Source organism: Vidua macroura, chromosome 2, assembly GCF_024509145.1.
Source record: "Vidua macroura isolate BioBank_ID:100142 chromosome 2, ASM2450914v1, whole genome shotgun sequence".
In the NCBI taxonomy this organism is placed as follows: Eukaryota; Metazoa; Chordata; class Aves; order Passeriformes; family Viduidae; genus Vidua; species Vidua macroura.
The window spans coordinates 91468995-91490708 of record NC_071572.1 but is presented as its reverse complement, the minus strand read 5'-3'; the positions used below and the strand labels follow the sequence as shown (position 1 = coordinate 91490708).

General features: G+C 37.9%; 1 protein-coding gene across 3 annotated transcripts in view; it reads left to right on the top strand.

Moving 5' to 3' along the window:
- The first annotated feature begins 3495 nt into the window (after nucleotides 1-3495).
- SPATA13 (spermatogenesis associated 13) overlaps nucleotides 3496-21714 on the top strand; it is a 170920-nt gene continuing 152701 nt past the window's right edge. Inside the window, exons 1-4 of one of the 3 annotated variants that reach the window (XM_053970105.1) lie at nucleotides 3496-3530; nucleotides 3579-3648; nucleotides 4940-5060; nucleotides 16222-16257. In XM_053970105.1, the coding sequence (XP_053826080.1) occupies nucleotides 16231-16257 (27 nt within the window). In that variant the 5' untranslated portion in view covers nucleotides 3496-3530; nucleotides 3579-3648; nucleotides 4940-5060; nucleotides 16222-16230. Of the gene's footprint in view, nucleotides 3649-4939; nucleotides 5061-16221; nucleotides 16258-21714 lie in introns of all 3 variants that reach the window. The other 2 variants (XM_053970106.1, XM_053970107.1) reach the window with 2 other exon arrangements.

Here is a 21714-nt window from a genome sequence, read left to right as displayed (position 1 = left end):
AGGATTTCTTCCTTCTTGTTATGAGCATAGCATATGGAGGAAACAGGTCTGAACATGCCAGATGAATAAATTAAGAAGTCTAGGATGAAATAGAACAGCTGGAAATGTAACTGGTGATAACTAAAGGCTAATTAACTTCAATGAGCAATTTTCCACCTGGTTTTCTATTAGCCATATAGAAAGAGGAGCTAAAGAAATTGCATGGTGTGCATTTTTGTTCTGAAATTTGATATGAACTGCTGTTCTACCTACGTGGTAATTGGAAAATGACTGTCTCTTGTGGGTATAAATATTAATGTGACTGATTTGCAAAAATCCTTTCATTTTTTTCCAAGCATTGACTTGGTTTTGTACATTCATCTTACTGGAGATGTGAGTAGTTCTTAATTTAATAAATATTTAAAATGAAGAGTCTACTTCTAAGAGTATTTTTGAATGCTAAAGCTCTTCCTCTGATACTCTTCATCAATTCTGACTAGTCTGGTATAGACTGCTATAGCACTTCCCAATCAGCAGTCTCAGATTTTGTCCATAATCCCTGCAGCTTTTGACTGTTCCTTAGAACATCATATGCAATGAATAATGAGGTGGTTTTTTTTTTTCCTGAAACAAGTCATTTAAAGAGTAGGAAAGGGACACTAAGTGCCCTACATGAAGCTTTTCACCTTAATACACACAATCCCTATTTATAAAATAAAATATAAAGCATTGCTTTTTATACATATTTCTTTCCTTCTGTATTTAGGATCCTTTGGTCCTTCAGTTTGTTTGTCATCACATAAGAGACTGGGTTCTGAATTCTATCTTTTAAAGAGGACTGAGGCTATGAAAGTTTGGGATGAAACATCGTCATACTACATTCAAAAGTAAAAGTCAGGAGATAGACCTAAGGAATGAATGTCATCTTTCCTAACTTTAGCTGCTCATAAGGGAGCGCCTGTACTTATACTAAAAAAAAAAAAAAAAAAAGTTCCTTTCTTGAGTTTTTTCTCTTTTTAGATGCTTCAGATGCCTGTCTTGTTGATAAGGATGGCTAGCTGTAATTAACCATGTAAGTGTGGAAGTTGAGCAAACTAAGTAATACAAATAGAAGATGTGGTGATTCATCTGTCGTTCTCCATTAACTATCAGAGGTGTCACTGGAAGGGTGGTCAGTCACTGGAACAGGCTCTCCAGGGGAATGACACGGCACAAATCCTGTCAGGGTCCCAGGAATGTCTGGATGACACGCTTAGTGATATGTGTTTGTTTCAGGCAGTCCTGTAAGGAGCAGGGCATTGGGCTTGATGGTCTTTATGGGTCCCTTTCAAACTGAGATATTTTATGATTCGAGGATTCTGTGACTCTACATGACTAACTTAGGTTTAGGCAGTAACATTTAGCAGTCCCAAAGTCAGGTTGGGTAAATCCCACCATATGTTGTCTAGGGATATTGTTCCATTTTGAGAAGAGTGAGCAGAGTCATAAAGCTGAGGTATTGCTTTCCAGTCTTGCATTAGATGCTTACTTTTGGCTTGAATGAAATACTGAAGTTTTACTTCTAACTGAAGCAGAGTCTTCAGTTTTTACAAAATCAGTATGTTCCTAAGCATTGTCTTGCCCCTGGGAAAGTAGAAAGTCCATTTGTTGAGAGGCTAATAATTTACAAAGTGATTGTCTTTCCTTTGTACAAGTGGTTTTGCTATAACTCATGTCACAGATATTTAATTTTTTTTTCATTATTTTTTGAAGGAAACTGCCCTTAAGGACTAGTATCTAATGATCTTCTTAAAAAATGTCACTCTTAATCCCCTATAGCAACTGTTTGTACTTTGGATAGGAAAGGGAAAATATTGACATTGGACTTCATGATACTTATATGATCAAAGACACCTCCATCTACAAGACAAGTGAAAGGAACAATATAATTTTCATTACTTGCCACAACAAAGGCTTTTAAAAATAATGAAGTGGAGTTGTCTTTTTTAAAAGCAAAAAAAAAAAAAAAAACCAAAAACCCAAGCCCCTGTAATTGTCAAAGATATGGTATTCTGTTGCTTATTAATGAGACTTCTGTAGAACAAGTTCTTGCCAGGGTTGTTTTAAATCTTGACGTTCTGATTAAATTTTAATTTTATTACAGTAATATATGAAAAATTGACTGTAACAGTCAAAAATATAATTTGTGCAATGCTGTCAATGCAGCAGTGCATTTATTCTAATGCCCGTAAGAGATGTTACAATATTTGGAAAAATAGCATGTAAAGTATTAATAAATGTTGCTGTAGCAGGAAGAGATGTGCCAAACCCAGCAGTAATGATAATAATAATCTCTGTATTTCTGAGAAACGTGGCTATTTAAAAGATTGTTTGACAGAAAATATGGGGTAAAGACCTGTCATCGCTCTGACAGAAAATATATGTAATTCATTTAACACAATTCTTTATCAAAAAACATAGAAACATTGATACCTGAAATAGCTCAAACCCTAAAAACTTTGTACTTTTTGAGATGCTTATATTTTGAAAACTGCTGAGGAACCATCTAAGTATGGTAAAACAATTTTGAAAATAACTAAATGCTCTGCAGTTTAGGCATAAAAATAACTAGCCAAGGATATTTTGTTTTCTTTTATCCTCACCTCTTTGCTGATAGGAAGCAGTGTGATCTGAGGGATAAAAGGGAAATGCAAAGTAACACTAAAATTAGCTATCACTTTTACAATGTGGGTAAAAAGGTATCAAGAAATAGTCCTTCACTGATCTTGGGTGTCTCAGAGTAAAAGAAGGAAAGAATAGGTGTTCCTGCCATGGATGTTGTCCTAATTATTTAAATTTTGTGATAGATTTTATTGACAAGGATTTGTACGTGCAAGTGAGGTGCTTCTTTCTTTAACTCCCAATCATGAGGCAAAAATGTGGACAAGTTCCTTGCTCAGCTGATTATGTGCATGCTGGAGTGGGGGTTTCTGTGGAAAGCCATAGTTACTGCTAAGAGATGCCTTCTTTGGCTTCAGACTTTGAGGAACAAGGAGTCCTCCCTTCGAGAAGCAGGAGTCCCTACTTTGGTTTTCAAGACCTTGAGTCAGCTGTCACTGGGCAGCATAGCAGCGAATTGATGAGGAATTAATTAATGGAAAGAAAAATTCTAAAAGCACAGCAAAGTTGCAACTCTGAGACATACGGGTCATAGTTTTCTAAAAGTTATAACTGCAGGAGACCTTTGGGGCATGGTGGGGGCCAGGGCTCCCCGGGGTGGCAGGGCAGGGCCTGGCAGCTCTTCCGCAGTGCGAGCCAGAGCACTGCACACTCTGAGGGGAATGGACTCGTGGCCCCGGGAATGTGGTGGGTCCTGCTGGGGCCTGGCAGCTCTCCCACAGCACCGGACACCTCTGAGGGGAAGGGACTCATGGCCCTGGGAATGTGGGTGGGTGGGAAGTGGCCATGGGGGTCCTGGTGAGCCTGGCAGCTCTCCCACAGCCCCGGCAGAGACATCCCACTGGGTATCTCTGAGGGGAATGGACGCGTGGCCCCGGGAATGTGGGTGGGAAGTGGCCATGGGGGTCCCTCAGGGCCTGTTTGTGCCCACGGGTTCCCAGTCACCTTAATGTAACCCCAGCGTAAAGGAAGCAAGTGGCCACAAAGAGCAGCAGTTTTTGTTGGTGTTTGGTAAGTAGTTTTTATTTTATATCATGTTTCTTTTTTGAAATCATGGGTTTTTTAAAGTGGGGTGTTGTTGAAGGTGTACCATCTATTGGTTAGGCAAAAACAAAGGCAGAAGGAGTGCTGGTGATGGGGCTCTCCATTAATTAGGTCTATTGCTTTCAACACTGGAAAAATAGTGCTGGGTGTCAGTGGGGAGAAGGGGAAGGCCTGGCACCCCATTGTCCTGGTGAGGCTGGCGCAGGGATGGAGGCCTGGAAATGGTGACTTGGTAGCATGGTTGGGTCTGTCTGCAAAACCCAGGGAACAGGAGGAAAACCATGGTCTTTGGCTGCTTCCTGCAGTGTTGATTTTCATGATTTTAAATGATTCTGAGTAACAAGTTTCAGGAAGAACTTCCTAGCAGCTAGGTGTTCAGATGTATTTTGCTCTATGAAAATACGTGAGAAAGATGGTATGGGTTGCAGGGTAAAAGTTCTGTAAAATAATGAGCTGTTTTGTGAACAATCTCACTGCTGTTATTCTGACTTCTGTTGTTCAGGTAGAATATTTCTTGTACAAGCAGCAAATGCATCACATATGTTTGAGAATATATCTATGAGTGACAAATTCAAAACCCACTTCTGATTCAAAAGAAGATCAACACCACACTGGGTGCTGAACATTGTTTTTCTGCTCTTAAAGTTGTCTGGCATGCAGCAGCATATATATGTATATATACAGTGAAATATGCACAAGAATGCATGCAATTACTTGTATTCATAACCAATCAACCTCTGCTTTGTTCATATGGTGAGGCTATAAATGCAAGACAACTTGTGGAAAACATGTGAATACCATTTATTTCTTAAGCTAAATATATTTGTGTTTGACTGGTGTATGTTTTGCTATCTCTTGACTCTTTGTACTTTTCATGCAAAAAGTGAGAACAGCCAGGCAAGAAGTTGTGTGTTTGAAATACATGGATTTGTATTCTCTCTGTACTCAGTATGGTATTTCTACTTCTGCCTGAATGGGATGCTCAGTTTGAGAGACAGGTGGAGACTAAATGGGATTGAAGAGACTTAGGAGTGTTTAATATATTTCTACAGCTATTTGCCTGGCAAAGATGATGACGTTCAATTGCATGCTAATTCCTTTGCAAAGCCAATAAAAGAGCAGATTTTTTTTTTTCTTACAGGAACTGACTTACAAGTCTAGCAGTGTAGACTGTTGTGGGTTTTGCTTTTCTTTTCTTTGTTTTTTAAACTGTTATCACATAAAACCTAAGTTACTGTGACCTTATTCTCCTCCACAGCTAAATGCAAGAGTAGAGAATTTTAAGGACAAAAGGTGAAGGATTATTCAAGAGGGTGCCAGAACTCCCGTTTGGGTGTATGATTTGATGAAGAATAGAGTAAAGCACAAGATGGGCAGTGGTGAGTAGTATTTTCTGTAATGACAAAAGGGAGAATTTCCTTGGTGAAGTAAAAATGTCCTGAGAGATGACATCAGCTTGTGAAAAATATGTCCTCTCTGTAATTAAGATTGGTTGAAACATAACTTGTTTTTGACTGTAAAGAATTTAGAGAAAAAAAAGGAAAAAAATAGACTAAATTGATTTAGAGAAAATTTAAGGAATTAACCACAAATTGGTCATATTTGAAGCTGGTGAGAAAATTTTGAGTTCTGTGAAACTGACTGAACAACTTGTCTTGACTATAATGGAAACAAAGGTTTTTCAAATCTGTTTAAGAAAACAATGTATTTTTTTTCTGGAATCAGTAGAGAGAACAAAAGAAAGCACAATTAAGAAATGAAATTTGTATCTTCTGCAATGATAAACAGAACAGGACAAATTAATCTTTGACTGAGGTTAAGAAATGTGATTAGCTGTAATTTTATTGAAATTCTGCTGCTTTGCGAAGGATGAGTTTTAGCAAACCCTGAGGCAATAATAAAAATTACCATGTGCAGCTATTGCAGGCAGGGATTAAGGGTGCTCTTGCACGGATATGGTGTGCATAAATGATAAACCATAACGTTTCATAAGTGACAGTAGGTAATGATTTTAATTTACTTTTGTCTCAATTAACTTATATTTTGACATTCTACTTAGTTTTATTTAACTTCTATCTTCTGACAACTGAACTGCTTTCTTTTCTCTTCCCTTCCAACATAAAAGCAGATGGCTTAATGCACAGAAGCTCATGGCCAGCAAAGCTGAATTAGCTTTGTCTATTAAATATTTTCAGAGAAAAGCAGTTACTGCTAAATATATCAAAGACAAAGAAATAACATGCTTTCTTTGTGAGGAATTCAACAATAACTGCAGCCCTCTCATAACTGTGCATATGGTCACATCTAAATCCATACTCTGTACCCAGCAACTGTGATGTCAATACCTTGATTCCATTAAAAAAGATGAGAGATGATCAGGGTTGAAACAAATGAGGCAATTATGGTCTAAAATGCCTTGTCTAGCAAATAACCACATGCTTGCCTGTAAGTTCTTCAAGACAAGAACTGTCTTTTTGTTCCTGTACAGCATCTAGCGTAAAGGGAATCTGCCATGACTAAATCTCTAAGCACTACTGCACTAGCAATAACAATAAACCATGCTGAGGAGGATTATTTGTGTTTTAGAAAAGGCTATCAGTTAATTGTTCATCTAAATGTATTTAAAATTCCCTTCTCTGTTCTTTGTCATTTTTCTATTAATGCCAAGGTAAGTTTGAAAAGGCTGCTTGTGAAACTGCTTGTAAGCGATCACTGAGAATAAGTGTATTTCTTTAAATACACCCAAAGTGCAAGCAGTTGTTTGATGCTGGAAGCTGGACTGTTTGTTTCATTTAGGGCAGTGATTCATTACCACTGTCTTTACAAGACTGGGGCATCTATTATCCAAAATAATTTCAATATTTGAATAATTGACTTTATTACTCTTGGTTTAGCTGTTTTTTGTTTGTTGGTTTGGTTTGGCTTGGTTTTTTGTTTTTGTTTTAATTAATGGTACAAAATATTTGATGTTCAGCTCAAATTTAAAAATTAGAAAATATAATAACTGGTACATTAGCTTTTGCAGCTTTTCAGTCAGTGGACATTTCTCAGCCTGCCCAGCTGAAATCACTTTCAGCTAATTGAAGATTTTCTCACTCCATTTAGCTGTTAAACCCTGGCATATGGGCATATGGATCTTCCTAGTCAAACTGATCCTCAGAGGAAACGAGCAGTGAAAATAATATTGAAACAAAAATAAAATCAGGTTCTAACAAGGTGAAGACAATTCAACGCTCAAATTAGAAATGCTGGAACTGTCCTCCATTTGTCAGAAGAAGAGAGTTTGATGGAAACAAAAAGGGAGCTTTCCCACACTACCTGGCAATGTGCTGGGAAGGAGCACTCCTCTGTGGAAAAGAACAGCATAGCCACATAAGGATAGCTGATTAACTCTTGGATAACCATGTCTCTGTAATTGCCAAACTACAGTTGGTTGTATGCTGCTACTCAACAGTTGCTGAAATATTGCTTAGACAGCAATTAAACATGGTGTACTAATAATAGCCTGGAGTTCCTTTTGAGAATGGTTTTTGGCATGTTTTTTTTGGTATTTTTTTTTCTTTTCATTTAGAGAAGTTAGGGAAGTTAAAACCACATGGGCATCCCTAGGAAGATCTCATATGTCAAATACATTATTTCTGGCCAAAGAAATCTTGTATATCCAGCTTCTTAGTTACCTGGTATTGACTTAGACAAGGCTTCTTGTGAAAAGCAATACCTATCATACATTAGCAGAGTTCTCTTATTAACTAATTAACCAAACTGCTCTATTTTTTGGGGGAGAATGTTGGTATGCCTTGCTTCAGTAGAACTGCAAGATCTGCACTTGAGTTCTTCTTTTGCTGCCTCTTACAGTAACTTTGTGCTGTAGAGAGCTTGTGCCTCATTGTTTTTCCCTGGTAACAGCAGTAATTTCCTCAGTAATTTGAAATTAGTTTAGGTCTGGGGTGATGATTTCAGTCGATCAGATCAGGAAATGTATCCCTCCTTAGGTGGAGAACTGCATCCTTAGGTGGAGAACTTCAATGATTTTTAGTGCTTGTTTGTTTCAGTGCTGTTAATTAAAAAAATAAATACTAAAAAAGACATGGTGAGAATTATAAAAATTGTAAAAAACCTGACTTTATCAGTCTTATTCTCACATTTTCTCTACTCTATGTGCCTTATTCAGGGATGACAGAACTGTGCTTTGAGTAGGCACGGAGGCTGCAGGAAAGGAGGCTGCTTGCATTAGTGACCCTATTAATGGACTGAATTTCATTAGCCTGTATTGTGGATCCTAATAGAACCGCATATATTTTCATGTTTTTCTTATCTTATGGAGAAGATGTATATCTTGGTGAAATATGCAGTTTTAGTTTATTTCAGAGATAAGATTTTAAAACAAATTGCTGTAAAGATATTGAAATACTATTGGTGGTGTATATGTGTCCCATTCATCAACTTCCCATACAAGAATAAGATTTATTATGCAAGGGCTGGGTTGTTTTGAATGAAATTGCACTTTAATTAAATAGTTTCTGCTAGTTCAAAGTAGAGATCCTGAGTGTACCATCTGTTACAATGTATGCATATAAAAATTATACTCACTAATTACACTGTGCTGGTTGGGTGGGGGGATGGCATCAGAACCGATTTAGGTTTAATAAATGTAGAAAAAAGTATACATTTAAGATAAGAAAAACTTCAGTATAAGAAACTAGAAACTGGTATGAATAATAACAAAATTGTTTTCTGCCTATGAAAGGCTGGTTTTTTGGTATTGTCTAAAAGGTATCTTTTCATCAAGCTTGATAATACAAGTCCCCATGGAAGAGTGACTGTGTGGGATATCTTCTGGCCTCTGTAGTGATCTGTGGTGAACAATTTAAGAATGAATATTCATAATGTTTTTGTTTCCTTGTGACATATTTTGTTACACTGTCCGTATGAATCCCAAAATTGGGTTAATCATCAGCTGAAAGGGGTTTAATTATCTGAAAATTAAGAGTTCTCTAGTCATGCATATACTGTATGTTTTCACTGGACTTAATTTACTGATAGAAACAGGCCTATTAGGATAATTACTAGATTGTGTAAGGAAAGCAGTTATAAACAACATTTTCCTGATGCAAAACGTTCATGAAATTATACTGCACTATGTAACTTCAGAGCTTAAACTCAGGTAACTGTTTTGCTTGGAGAGAAAGGGAAGCATATGGTATATATTTGTCAGCAGATGTGCCAGTGACATGGTGATTTTATCAATAAATTGTAGGCTGCTAGGAAAACAAGGTACCTCAAAGGGCAGTTGGGAATGGATAATATCTGAGAGGAAATGGCTTTGGGAATTTCAGTGATGCCTTTAATTTGAACTAATTTGAACTTTAATTTGAACTAATAGACTTAAATACATAATAAGAAGAAAGTAAAGAAAAAAAGCCTTACAGAAAGTTCTCTAGTTGCTGTGGTAAAATACACAAATGGAGCTCTTCAGTTCAGGGAAAGAAGACTGAGAAGCTGTGTCAGTGATGTTAGTGTGGTAGAAAGGCCTCAATCCAGATGCTGGGCTTGGGCTTCCCTTCCTCTCTGTCAACAATACAGCTCAGGAATCTGCTGTGCCAGAACAAGGTTGCAGGGTTACTATTTGATTCCTCATTTCTCAACTTTAAAAAATTATCTCTTTGCTATATTCCTGCTTTTTAAAACAGGAACTCGCACATCCAGAGGGGTGTGCATTGATGTAATTTTTCCTTTTTTTTTCTATTAGTTTATCCTTCAGAGGCGTGGTGAAATTCTATTGAGTTATCTTTGTGGTTTAAATTTTGATTTTGAAAACAGGTACACAGACCTCCATATGCAGAGTTTATGGAGTAAATTATACTGGTAGTATGTTGCTGCCTCTTGTTGAGCAGCTTTTAAAACATGAGATGCTTATTAATTTTTAATGTCTAAAACTCTGTACTACTGGAAGGGAAATCTACTATCAGCTCTAAGTCCTCTAATTTGGAGCTTTCTGGTTGTTACAGATGTTTTCACCTTGGACTTTTCTCTTTTTTTTTTTTTTTTTTCCTTCTTAAGTCTTTCCATTCTGGGAAAATAGGTCCTTTTGTTTGACTCCCTCTGCCACCTTCACCCAGTTATTTTATTCTGTAACTCCTTGCTTTTCTCATCACTCTATGCTCAAATCCAGCTTTCCCCAATAAAAATTAGTTGTAAGAATGCAGGAGAGGATCTCCTCACTTCTGTACAATCACAAAATCCTATGCCTGGGGCCAGAAAATCCACTAACCACAAATTTCAAATCTATGTCCCAAAAAAAAGAGCTACTAGAGATTCTTAACAAGAGCTCTTGAGAAGACTGTGACATTTTCCATGGTCTCAGTTTGGAAAAAAAAAAAAAAAAAAAAAAGATTAATTGTTTTGATTAAGACTTCCCACCAAAGATTTCAGCTGAAGACAGGGCTCCTGTGTGGGAGCTCCCTGCCTTAGCAGCTGACCAGCTGGCAAACACTGAAGCCCTGGAAACAGCCTCCCAGGATAGGCAGTATCACAGACATCAGTTCTAGCTGCCAGATTCATTGCTCATGCCTGTGGTATTTGTGCCACTGCAGTGGGTGCAGCCAAGTGGAGGGAACTTCTGTAGGTTAAAGGATGCTCATGTGAGAACTCCTCTGGCCTTTGCTACTTGAATTGAAATGTCTCAGAGCAGTGTTTGTCAGAGGAGACTTAACTCCAAACAGTCCTGGGAAGTGTGCAGCCCTCTATGAGAAAAATAATTTTATAAATAAAAAATTATTTTGTTTTACAAGAGGCTAAGATAAAAAGAGGCATTTCTAAACCCCTGGTTTAGACAATTTGGAAATCTAATCTCTCTTAACCTGAACTCTCAGAACTATTAATTCGGTCCAAACTGTGCCACATCATTATGTTGGCAACACTGTCTGCAAAGGCACTGATCATGTGAGTGTAGCACTTTGGAGCAATTATGACCTGTATTGAAAATTGTTGAAGCTTAACTAATTATCTAGTAAAAATTCAAAAGGTGAAAGCTCCTCCTCCAACTCTACATTCCTTTTCTTCCTAGTGAAATCATGAGTACTTGAATCAAATGGAGTTTTGCTACTGATTTCTGAAAATCCAGAGAATAATCATGAGTATTTGCTGCCTTCTACCTCTTTTCATTTGGCTGGAAAATTATATGTTGTGGTAATTATTTGATAAGGCAATGAAAACTTCAGTTTCCATGTCCCTTCAGGTGCCATAAAAAGTTCTTCTGTGTAACCATTACATATCTTGGCATTTGTTGGGTTCATGTCTTTCCTGAATTTCAAAGCAGGAGGAGAAACTTAAGGGTGTTTTTTTTTCTTCTGATTGCAGAGGGTGAAAGTCAGGTGACATTTTCACTCACTGTCTTAGAGTCAACATTGCATGTTTTTCTTTCTTGCACTTTCATGCATGATATAAAAGTAATTTAGAAATTGCCAAGTGGACAAAAACAACTGCACTGGAGATTTTTTTTTTGTAAATAATATTGGGATCATTTTCTTTGAATTCTCCTGGTATATCATGGGCAGTGACTACACAGTACAGTAACTAGAGACAAATGGAAGATTTTTTTTCCCCATAAATACTTGAAAAATGAATTATTATTTTCATTTTCCTTGAAGCAGCTCCTTTGCTCTCAACTGTTTATATAGATAGGAAGATTTAAACCTTTGGGGCAGATCATACACAATTTTCAGATTGTGTTCAGCTGTGGTTTTTACCATTCAAATCTGTCTCAAAAAGTCAGGCAAAAAAGTTGTACTTTTGTACTTTTTGTACTAGTGCTGAAGTTTCAATTGTAAGTAATTGAAAGATATTTTATCAGTTTATTACAGAGATAGAAGCAGATTTATTAGTAATCTTAATTTAAAGTACCTTTAGGGAAAAAAATCCTTTTGTAAATATTTTTGAAGGGGACAAAAAAGGAAATTCAGAGAAATAATGTTCATTCTTACCTGACTAAAATCTGATTGTCCTTTCCTCAAGGGTTTTAAACACCAAACACAGAGTAATGTGTGCTGATAAGATGCTGTTACTCTCTTGTGAAAGAAAACAAAGAAACATGCACTAACAATCTCCAAACCATCAAGTTTATACCTGAGCAGTTAAACACATTTGGTTTGCTCCCATGCTGCCCCAGAACAATTTTCAGTGCCATGAGCCCCACTGAGTGGTGCTTGATCCTGCACGCCCTTCTGGATAGTATTAATGGGTTTTTCCTCCACTTAGTTTTTGTATAGTTTGCAGATGTTGCCCTGAATGGAGGTTTTGTATCACCTACAGCTGCTATATTGCATACCCCACAGAGGTGTGCTCCAGCACTAGAGGTTTCTCATCCAGTCTCTAGCATCCTGGCTAATTTGAAATGCAGAATTGGCATGCAGTAATGGGCTTAAGATAACTAATTTTGTTCTACCAATTGTAAATTAGTGTAGATTAAGACATACCATATTCAAAGCTTTTGGTTTCTAAAAACTTTATACAAACTATTTTGGCACATTTTCTGCTCAATTTCATGCTTTACACAGGCACGGGGATGAGCAGAGGGGTGTTGAGCTCCTCTCCAGAGCAAGGACACCCTTGGCACACAGGGTCAGGGTGATAGGGGTGGAAACAGGGGCCCAGCTGCTGGCTGACCCCACTCCTTGGAAGCCGGGAGCAGCATCCTCCTTACCCTGACCTCAGGAAGGGACGTGACAAATCTCCATGCTGGGAGGCTTGGGGAAAAGGTAGCACATTCCTCATCCTTCTCCAGGGAGGAGCTGGGCATGAATGGCATGCTATGACATTCAGGAAAACTGCTTGTCTTTTAAAAGCTGGATCTAGCTGTGTGTTAGCTTGGAAAATAGGCCTAGTGCTGCTGGTGATTTATTTAACGCATACAGGTGGTGCTCAACTTGTTACATAAGTGTTCTCTTGCATGCAGAGCCCATCAGGGTCAATCAAGGTCATGTAAGCAGTTTGATGTGAGTGGATGTGACCAGAGTTCATTTGTTGCTGCCCCCTCTCTGCCCACTCTGGAACGTGGCAAAACAGATCATGCTTGCAAAAGAAAAATCCATTGCAGGAATGGGAGCATGCAGCATTACCTAGACACACCACACCTGCTGTCAGTGAAGACATCCATAGGGCATAATGTGGAGTGTCACAATCACTTACCTCTAGGAATTTTGATTTTATAAATAAGAATGTACTAAGAAGGGTGGTGGTGCTCTTTCCACAACCCATGCACCTTGTACACCACAGACAAATACCAGTTGGTAAATTTTAAATGGCATCCTTTAAATTTGTTAGCACTTTTGTATCTCCCTTCTTGTGACTAAAGTACTTTTCAGATCAGAAAAGCTCACAAGAGTGTTAAATTCAACTTCTTTAAAGACTACTGAAGCAAGTGCATGCTTGCTTTGTTCTAGTGCCTCTCAGATCAGCTTCACCATTACTGTGGAAATAGATTAGCACTGCTACAGTAACTCTAATTCTTTCAGCTCATTGGTAGGTTATTAGGTATGCTGTGTATAAAAAAAAAATTACCTCCTCACTGCAATAAGAGATCTGAACCTGGGATCATTAGATAGTACTATGTACAGGCTGACATCCCATCTTACTGTTAGCCAGCACTCCCTTGGAAGAAGTCTGTACCTTGCAATAGAGCTTCCCATCAGCTCTCTTCCCAGCTGGATGTATCCCAGGACACGGTGATATACCTTATCCAGAGTGCTTAATGAAGACTGTAAAAATTAAATTAAACAGGAAATAAGCAGCAGAATTAATTCACATAGTTAAGTGATAAAAAAGCCCCAGAAATCTTCAGTGAAATGTATGGAAATATATATATAAGAAAAGCCAGTTTGATCTCTCAGACTTAATTGAGGTATGAAAAATGCCTTGAGAAATTAGCAGGGGAACTAAAATTCACAACTTTAGTGTATAATAAAACTCATGGACTCAGTAGAAAAACTAATTGGTTTTGTTTCCTCCATTCAATATCCTCTATTAAGAGCTCACTGTTCTATAAGCAGTAATTACTGATTTCTGTTCCCACAGAGCGTAAAATATCATCACTATGTTTCTGCTAATGTTCTCTTCAGTTGCCTTGCTACCAATTGTCCTTTTCCTTGAAAAGTACCAATTCAACACTAAAGTCAGTGCAGTGATTCATGGTCTTGGTTTTGCTTGGAGATTTAGAGCTGACAAAGGGCTTATGTGCTTGGGAGTTCCTAAGTTTTTTTAGCTTTGTCAATCAGAGTTGCATTTATACACTACCTTATTTATATCCTTGGACCATTGCAAACTATAAGATGATTGCCTTACAAATACAAAGCATCGTTGGTTAAAAAAATGGTGTATGCCAACTGAAATTACTGAGACCACACTTTTGCTCTCTGAGTCTTGTTTCAGTAGCTTTATTTTTTATTAAACTCCAGAAAGTAGCTTGTATGTAGGCCTGAGATGGCAGCTGGGAGGTTGCAGTGCAGAGAGCATCAAGTCTGGCTTGTGGTGAGTTAGCTTTAATTATTCAAACTCATGAGTGGCTTAACAAAAACCAATCATTGCTTTCTCTCTTCCTCCTTCTGCCCTTGCTTGGCTTTGCTGGTTCCATTGTTTATTGGCATCTGTACCAGTCCAGTCTGCCTGTGACTGGTACAGATAAGCTGGGCTGCTGGGTCACAGGCAGGGAGCCATAGACAAGGGGTGAAGAACAGCTCTGCTATTGTCCCTTTAATAGAAATTAACTATAGTGACACAAAAGAATATTAACTGTTCATCAGTTTTAATCCAGTGATCTATGTGATAGCTTTAACCTAAAGAAGATTCAGCAATTACAGTGAAATTATAATTTCTGATTGAGATATTCTGTATTTATAAATCTAAACCTTATATGAGGTTTGTCTAGTCCATAATGGTAAAAAATGCAGTGTTAATGTCAAAATTATTGAAACTGCAAAAATAAAGTGGCAGACTAGCTAAAATCCTATACTGTACTCAGTAAGACGTTCCCTGATCTGCAGAAGCTGTGTTTAGACGTATCAGATGATTTTCATGCCTTCTTCATTAAAGGCATATTCTATGTTCTTAAGTTATTTTCTTAATTTTTATTATGTGGGATAAAAATCAATGTTAATTTGCATTGTGCTGAGTTAAAGCCTGGAGATAAAAATCCTGCTGTGGTTCTTCAGTTAGCACAAGTATAAAGCTGAGAGATGCTGTCCATAACTCGGGGTTTATTGGTCTGATGGCAGCATCTGTACCAGTGAATGGAATGGGACAAGGCTCCCTGTCTGCAGGGCAGCTAGTCAGACTCAGCTTGCAGTCCTGCAACTAAGCTTTCCAGCCCCCTTCCCAATCCTGGACATCTTCATCCACAGTGCTTATCAGGCCTTATTTCTCTGCTGTCTCCACTTGGTGTGCTGAAAAGTGGGAGCTGGCTTAGACCAAAATCAGCCCCTTAACTTGCTGGTGCTGTGTATGCCAGTGCAGTTTTGAAGATGTTTTAATCAAAGAGTCAAAATGTAAGCTTCTTGCATAGAAGAGGAGGAAGAAGATAGAAATAAAATTAAATATTTTAGATGATTTTCAGAATGGGGAAAATGCTATACTGTTAATGCATTCATCTAGTCTAATAATAAATGTCAGCTTTTTAATTTATTATCAGATACAGCAAAGTAAATGTCGGTGTAGTGAACACACTATCAAATGTTTTTCACTCAGACATAGTTTAATTCTTGATGGCTTTTTAAGTTGGAAGTAAGAGAATAGGTAATGTCATTGTTTTGCATAAATCCACTTAAATGGGCCCTTTTTCATTTTTTGTTCATTTTCCAAAAAGCACCCAAAATCCCCAAGTCATCTGCTATAAATGGATAGTTTAAAATAGTTGAATCAATGACCTAAACTTGTGCAATGAAGATATCATTATTATAAATTACCTAGAAAATTTGTCTTTATTTGTTGAGAACCTGACCTAACACAAATTGTATCTTTGATCCAGGCAAACTAGAGAGCAATTGCTGAAACTTCAAGTGTGTGACATTTGTCTAATCCATGATGAAAATGTCAGTAACTGATCTTAGCAATATTGTTTTACCCATTGTGTGCTGGCTTCAGCATTCCAATATGGGACCTATTCAGGCACCGATGCTTACAGATTGTACCTCATTGATTTTCAAGCCTCCTATTCTTCAGGAAAATGTTCTTAAAATGTGAAATAATCTCTCAGGATAAGTAACAAATCATCTGATTATTTGAGTTTTCTAAAGCAGTCCTTGACAAAGAGAAAAATCAGTCACTAGCAGCAGATGGGATGATATGTCTAATATATCCCTGCTTTCTCTTTTTTTCTGCAATTAAGTTGTATGTAGACCTCTTGAATATACAGTTTTCCATATAAAAGGCTGCTATTAAGGCCATGAAGAGATTTTCAGGAATTAGCAAGTGCTGCCTGCAACTTTCTGCATTATTTAATACACTGTCCCTATTGCAGTACATTGACTAGTTTCTTTTGTCTCTTTCCAGAGTTTTGCCATGAAAGCCTTCAGTACTCCCAGCTTGGTAAGAAGAATAATTTTTTTTTCCATGTGATACTTATCCTATTGATTTTAACAGAAACACACTTCTACTGAGCTTGCAGATATGCAGAACGTGTCTCAAGAGCAGTGAATTTGCTCAGTCTTGGCATCTTCATTCTTAAGAGCCTTTTCAAAATGTAAATGAGAGACTAAGCCTAAAGAATCAGAAATTTTAGAGCACATGCTAATTGCAGAAATCTGAGATGGTTGCTCTGAATGGTAGGTTGTCAGTCAGGCTTGCATTAATGTGAACTCTGAGGATTTGTATTGCTAGCTTAGAGTAACTCAAGAGGAAGCACAAATCTTTTCTCTCACAGGGATGGCAGAGCTGACTCCCAACTCTATCCACTTGCCCCTGAAGCTCTTTTAATTATTGTGATCTTGTTAGCATAATTCAACAACTTTAAAAATTAATTCAATGCAGATCAGTTAGAAACTGAAAACAGTGTTTCTCACACTGCAAAATTACAGCATTACACAGCAATCTAAATTACTGGGAAGCTACAGGGTAATCAAAGTGTTTTGAGGCTTTTTCAGATTACAGGATTTTTGAATCAATAAATTCTCATATAAACAAATTGGCAACCTAACCAACACCACAAAATATTGCAGCTAGGGTTTTTAAGCTGTAGGGTTATAACTAAAAATATTTCTATGGAGATGTGGGGGATGTCTCCTGAGCAAGTAATAACTCTTCAGTTAATGAAAGTTCATCTTTTAGATAGATTACATATGTTCAGAGTGTTGCATTTGAAACAGTCATTTTTTGAGGTTCACTTGAAAGGAAAATGTGGTCTGATAGAAGAGTAAAATAATTGAGAGATGTGGTGCTGTATTCAATGCCTCCAGCAGGCACGGAAATCAGTCAGCAGAGGTCTTTGTATTTCTGTCCTACATTGTGGTTCAAGAAACCCAGGATGTCATGTCTTTACAGTGACAGGAGTGTCTGAAGAATTCTTTGTCTGTCCTGCAGGTGGAAGCAGCAGGAGCCATGATGCTGCAGGGCTGGCTCTTGCTGAGGCAGTTCAGCATTCTCACAGAACAGGGCACATGCCAAACTCACAGGCTTGCTTGAAAGTTTTCAAGGCTGACTTGTTGGTCTTGAATATATTGCTTTATTATCATGACAAGGAGGTTTCAAGAACTGTGTATTGACATAAAGACAAACAGGGTATTCTTACCAGCTGATGGCAGAGTGGAAAGTTGTAGTGCAGCTGGTTTGCCTTTGCAAAAGAAATAGAGATGTGAAAATTTCTGGGAAAATTACAATAGTAGGCAACAGCAGGAGAAATTCCAGGCCTGATTCAGGGCAGGCTAGACTGCCAAAATGCTCTCAGCATCCTTGCCATGGTCTTTGAAGAATTACAAAACCAAGAACAAGACAAATCAGTCTGATTTAAATAATACAGGGAATAGCTCAAGCAGGTTTGGGAATTCTCTGTCTCTGTAGGATTATAATAAATCTTTCTACCAAATTTCTTTCTTAAGCCTGCCTCTTGTAATGAAGACAAAGAACACAGTGGTTGGTAGAACAACAGACATCATATGTCTGTAATGATGACTTAAACAAGCTCTGGGAAACAGTGCAAAACACCTACTGGTGGAGGGAAGAAGGGGATGTCTCTCACATCCAGCAAATGTACTAAATAGTTTCACTGTCTTGTACCAGAAATGTCTTCACAGGGTTAGGTTCTGTGACAGGAATTCTTTCACCAGCTCAGTGACTTTCTTTGTATAAGACTGCAGAGTAAGGTCTTCCAAAACTAATTTGGCCAAACTGTAAAGCCATATGAGTTTTGTCTTAATTGTGTCTTGCCCTGCCTGTAACTTCTAAGTACCAGCATGTGATTTTGCTTCATCACAGCAGTGGTACATGGGAGATTTTGAGCCCTGGAGTAAGAGCTGGGAAAGGTACTGGTCTATGTGGAATTACACAGTACAGGAGAGTGATCTAGAGATGACTGCTGTGCACAGTTGGTGAGAGCAAATGTAACAGCAGCAGAGAGTATCAGAGGATCTTTAATCTTGAGAGTGCATTTATGTTTTTCCCTTGTGAGACTGTCATAGCCAGCTGAGCTGCACAGTGAGGATGAAAATAGCACACGTATCCACGTTTGGTGCAGCTGTATTTAGGACATCATCTTTAAGTCAAACCCTGTCTTCTTGTATCTAGTAAAAGTAGTTATGCAAACACTGCAGGAATGGCAAGGGGCACAAGACAGGAGATGTTTCTGATGAGGATAAAAAGTGAATTGAGCTGGCAGAGAGGAATTTTTCTGGCCTATAAGTGAAGATGAGATCCTTCCAGTATCATGCTGATGCTGAAAAATGCGTGCATGAAAGAAAAATGAGAAGTTGGGAAAAACAGGGAGAAGAATGAGACACAAGGCAAATTAGCTGTGGGTATAAATGAGGCCTGGAGAGATGGCCCAGTGTACATTAGCAAAGAACAGCACGAGAAAGGTGAAGCAGGATGGAAGAAATTTGGGTTTGACTGGGCTGAGAAACAAGTGGGAAATTAGAAATAAGACATGGTTTGTGTGTTGCTCTGTTTATGTGAATATCTGGGCACTGAACTCTTCCACAACAGTCCCTATCTTATTACACAGCAATAAATGCTATCACCTACACATTTCCTGTTGCTAACACAGAGGACACTGCACACCTTTGACCAAAAGCAGCTCTTTCAGCGAATCACCTCAATTCTCCATTTCCAGGAACTGATTATCTGGTAAGGACAGTAAAGTTGAAACTATAATAACTGGATTTTCATTCCCAGTCTTTGTCATTTTGGGGATAGTTCAGGCTACTCCAGGCTCTTCAGCATTTCTAGCAGACAGGATCTGCACTAGGGATGGGCAATTACTTACTACCAGAATCTTTTATACTTGCATCCCTATCTTGAAATTTGTAGTAGTTTGAGAACCGATGCAACCACTCAGGTTCTTTTATTCAGCCTGTAAGTAGCAAAGACAACTTTCTTTTGCTGATCAAATTGTTCCCAGGGACATCTAGACAACCATGAGACAGATTTCTTCTCTGTAAATATTTAGGCAGATCATCATTTACCTGATCACATGTGCTTGTTGTATATTTTTAGTGGTACATTTTTATCCATGTACTAACTATGCACCCAAACTCTAACATGTTTTCTGGTCTGTTGCCCTTATCGTACTTACACTTTAATGGATGAGATAAGCCACACTCAACGTATCTTGTGTAAACTTCTGGTAATTCTTTGATGGCCTGCAGACATCTTGATCATTAGTCCATTACTTATCTGCTTATCAATCCCAAGACATTCAGTTACACAGTTTTGGCAATTCTGTATACAAGCTTCTTGTGCCTAGTGCCTACTTTAACACTTTTGTAATAAACAATTGTATACCCCAGACTTAGTCCTTAAGCTGTAACAAACCATAGTCATATTCCTGGGACCAGTGCCTGATAATACTTGATACGTTTAAATGGTTATCAGGTTTTAGGAAATGACATAAAACATTTTTTATTTATTTATTTTTAAAAAGAGTTAAAAATTCTTAATGGTTTTTTGACTGAAAAATGTTTCTAGAGATCCTTTTCTACCACTGACAGTGGAAAAAGTGATGTTAGAACAAGCAGCATAAAAACCTTTTCCAAAGTTATAGAAATAACTTGTTCAAATAAGAGTTAACATTTCTGTTGAATAATATTCAGCTGATATGAAATAAATGTGTTTTGACATATTAATTCTCCATAGGGTCACAGTCATCTTTCTAACATATATACTGTCATTTACTTAATTCAGCTGCTAGTGGCATTATTAACCTTCTAAGAACATTACACCACATGTCTGGTTTCAGAATAGAGCTGTTTTGACACACAGGTTCCCTTTTGCATGTGCTGTGGAGGGAAGGAATAACACCTTGTAGGCAAGGAACTGAGCTGAGAGGTGGAAGGTGTCTGGGTTCCCCTCTATAGCTGCTACAAACTTCCTCTATGGCCACAGGCAAGTCATTCTGTCAAAAAGCACAAATCTACATCTCACCTATTCCTTTTTTCCCAGTGAGCCTCTCTCCCTTCAGCAACATGACAGCATAGCTCATGGACCTTCTTTTGGATATGCACAAACAGGAGACTTTCTGCTCAGTCTGTTTAAGCTCATGGCCTTGATTTAAACATCATAGCACCACAGCAGAAAGGCTGTGTACAAGAAAGAATCCTGACCTCTAAAAAGGTTTCAGAAAGAAGTGGGAGGGAAACACAAAGTTGCAAAGTGGCTTATTTTAGCTCCTCTACCAGGTCAGCAGTAGGGAGAGGCATGAAACCCTAGTCTGTGATGCATATTGTTACTGAGCTCACTTTAACAGCTTCCCAGTTAATGTATGGCTTGTTCCTTCTCATTTGAATTGTCATACATGTTTGATTTTTATCTAGATGACTGGTTTTGTATGATGTTCTTAAACAGAATTTTACTTTTTGCCCCTGTACTCTGGTGTGCCTTTGGTGGACAGACAAGTAAATTCAGTATAGGAGAAAAGTGCTGTGGTGGATTTATAGTGGGAAATCAGACTTCATAAATATAGCATGGTACTAGAGTCAATGACTGCATGAAAAAGAATGATTTGATTAGTAAAACATACCACCTTTCCAAAAGTCACTTGATATTTTTCTGTCTTACCAGAAGCTCTATAAGGACCAAAGTGGTTAAATAACTGATTAAGGAATCAAAGAGTTATGAATAAATGCTCAGTTTTCATGATAGAGAGGTAACTATGATGGATCAGACAGTGATTACCTGATGGATCAGGCAATTATTATGGCAGTGACACCAATTAAACATCTCTCAATGACAAATTAAAAGGAGTAGGGTGTCCCAGTGGGGGAACAAAATCCAGTGGCCTCAGGCTTGGCCACTGCTCTTGGAATAGTTTGGGATAGTCAGGAGAGAGCAAATAACCTCTCACCTTACTGAAGAAATGGCCTACTGAATGGCCCTTTAGCTCCAGACCTCTGGGTCATTAGACGTGCATTAGGATAGAGAAGTGTCTCTATGAGAAAAAATGAGCTCAACTAATTTTTATCTTTAGGCTGGAAATGAATAAATAGAGTGAGGGTGTGACAGTAATGTATGGAGTTATGACTGTCATGTGGAGGTGGACTAGACAAACATGGTTTAGTGTCCAATGAAATTACCAGGTATACAGACAAGAAAATAATCAAGGCTGAGTACTTTATTATATAGTCCCATAATTCAATTATAGAACTTATTACTACACAAACACTGTATCGCCCACAAATGTCAATGGCTTTACAAAGAAGACGAAGTCAGAAGAAGGTCCATCCAATATTACTAAATACAAAGACATTTTGGCTTTGTAAGTCCCTGTGCGAAGATTGCTGAAAGCTCAAGTAATGGTGTGAAAAAACTACGGTAAACTTGCCCACATCTTTACTTTTT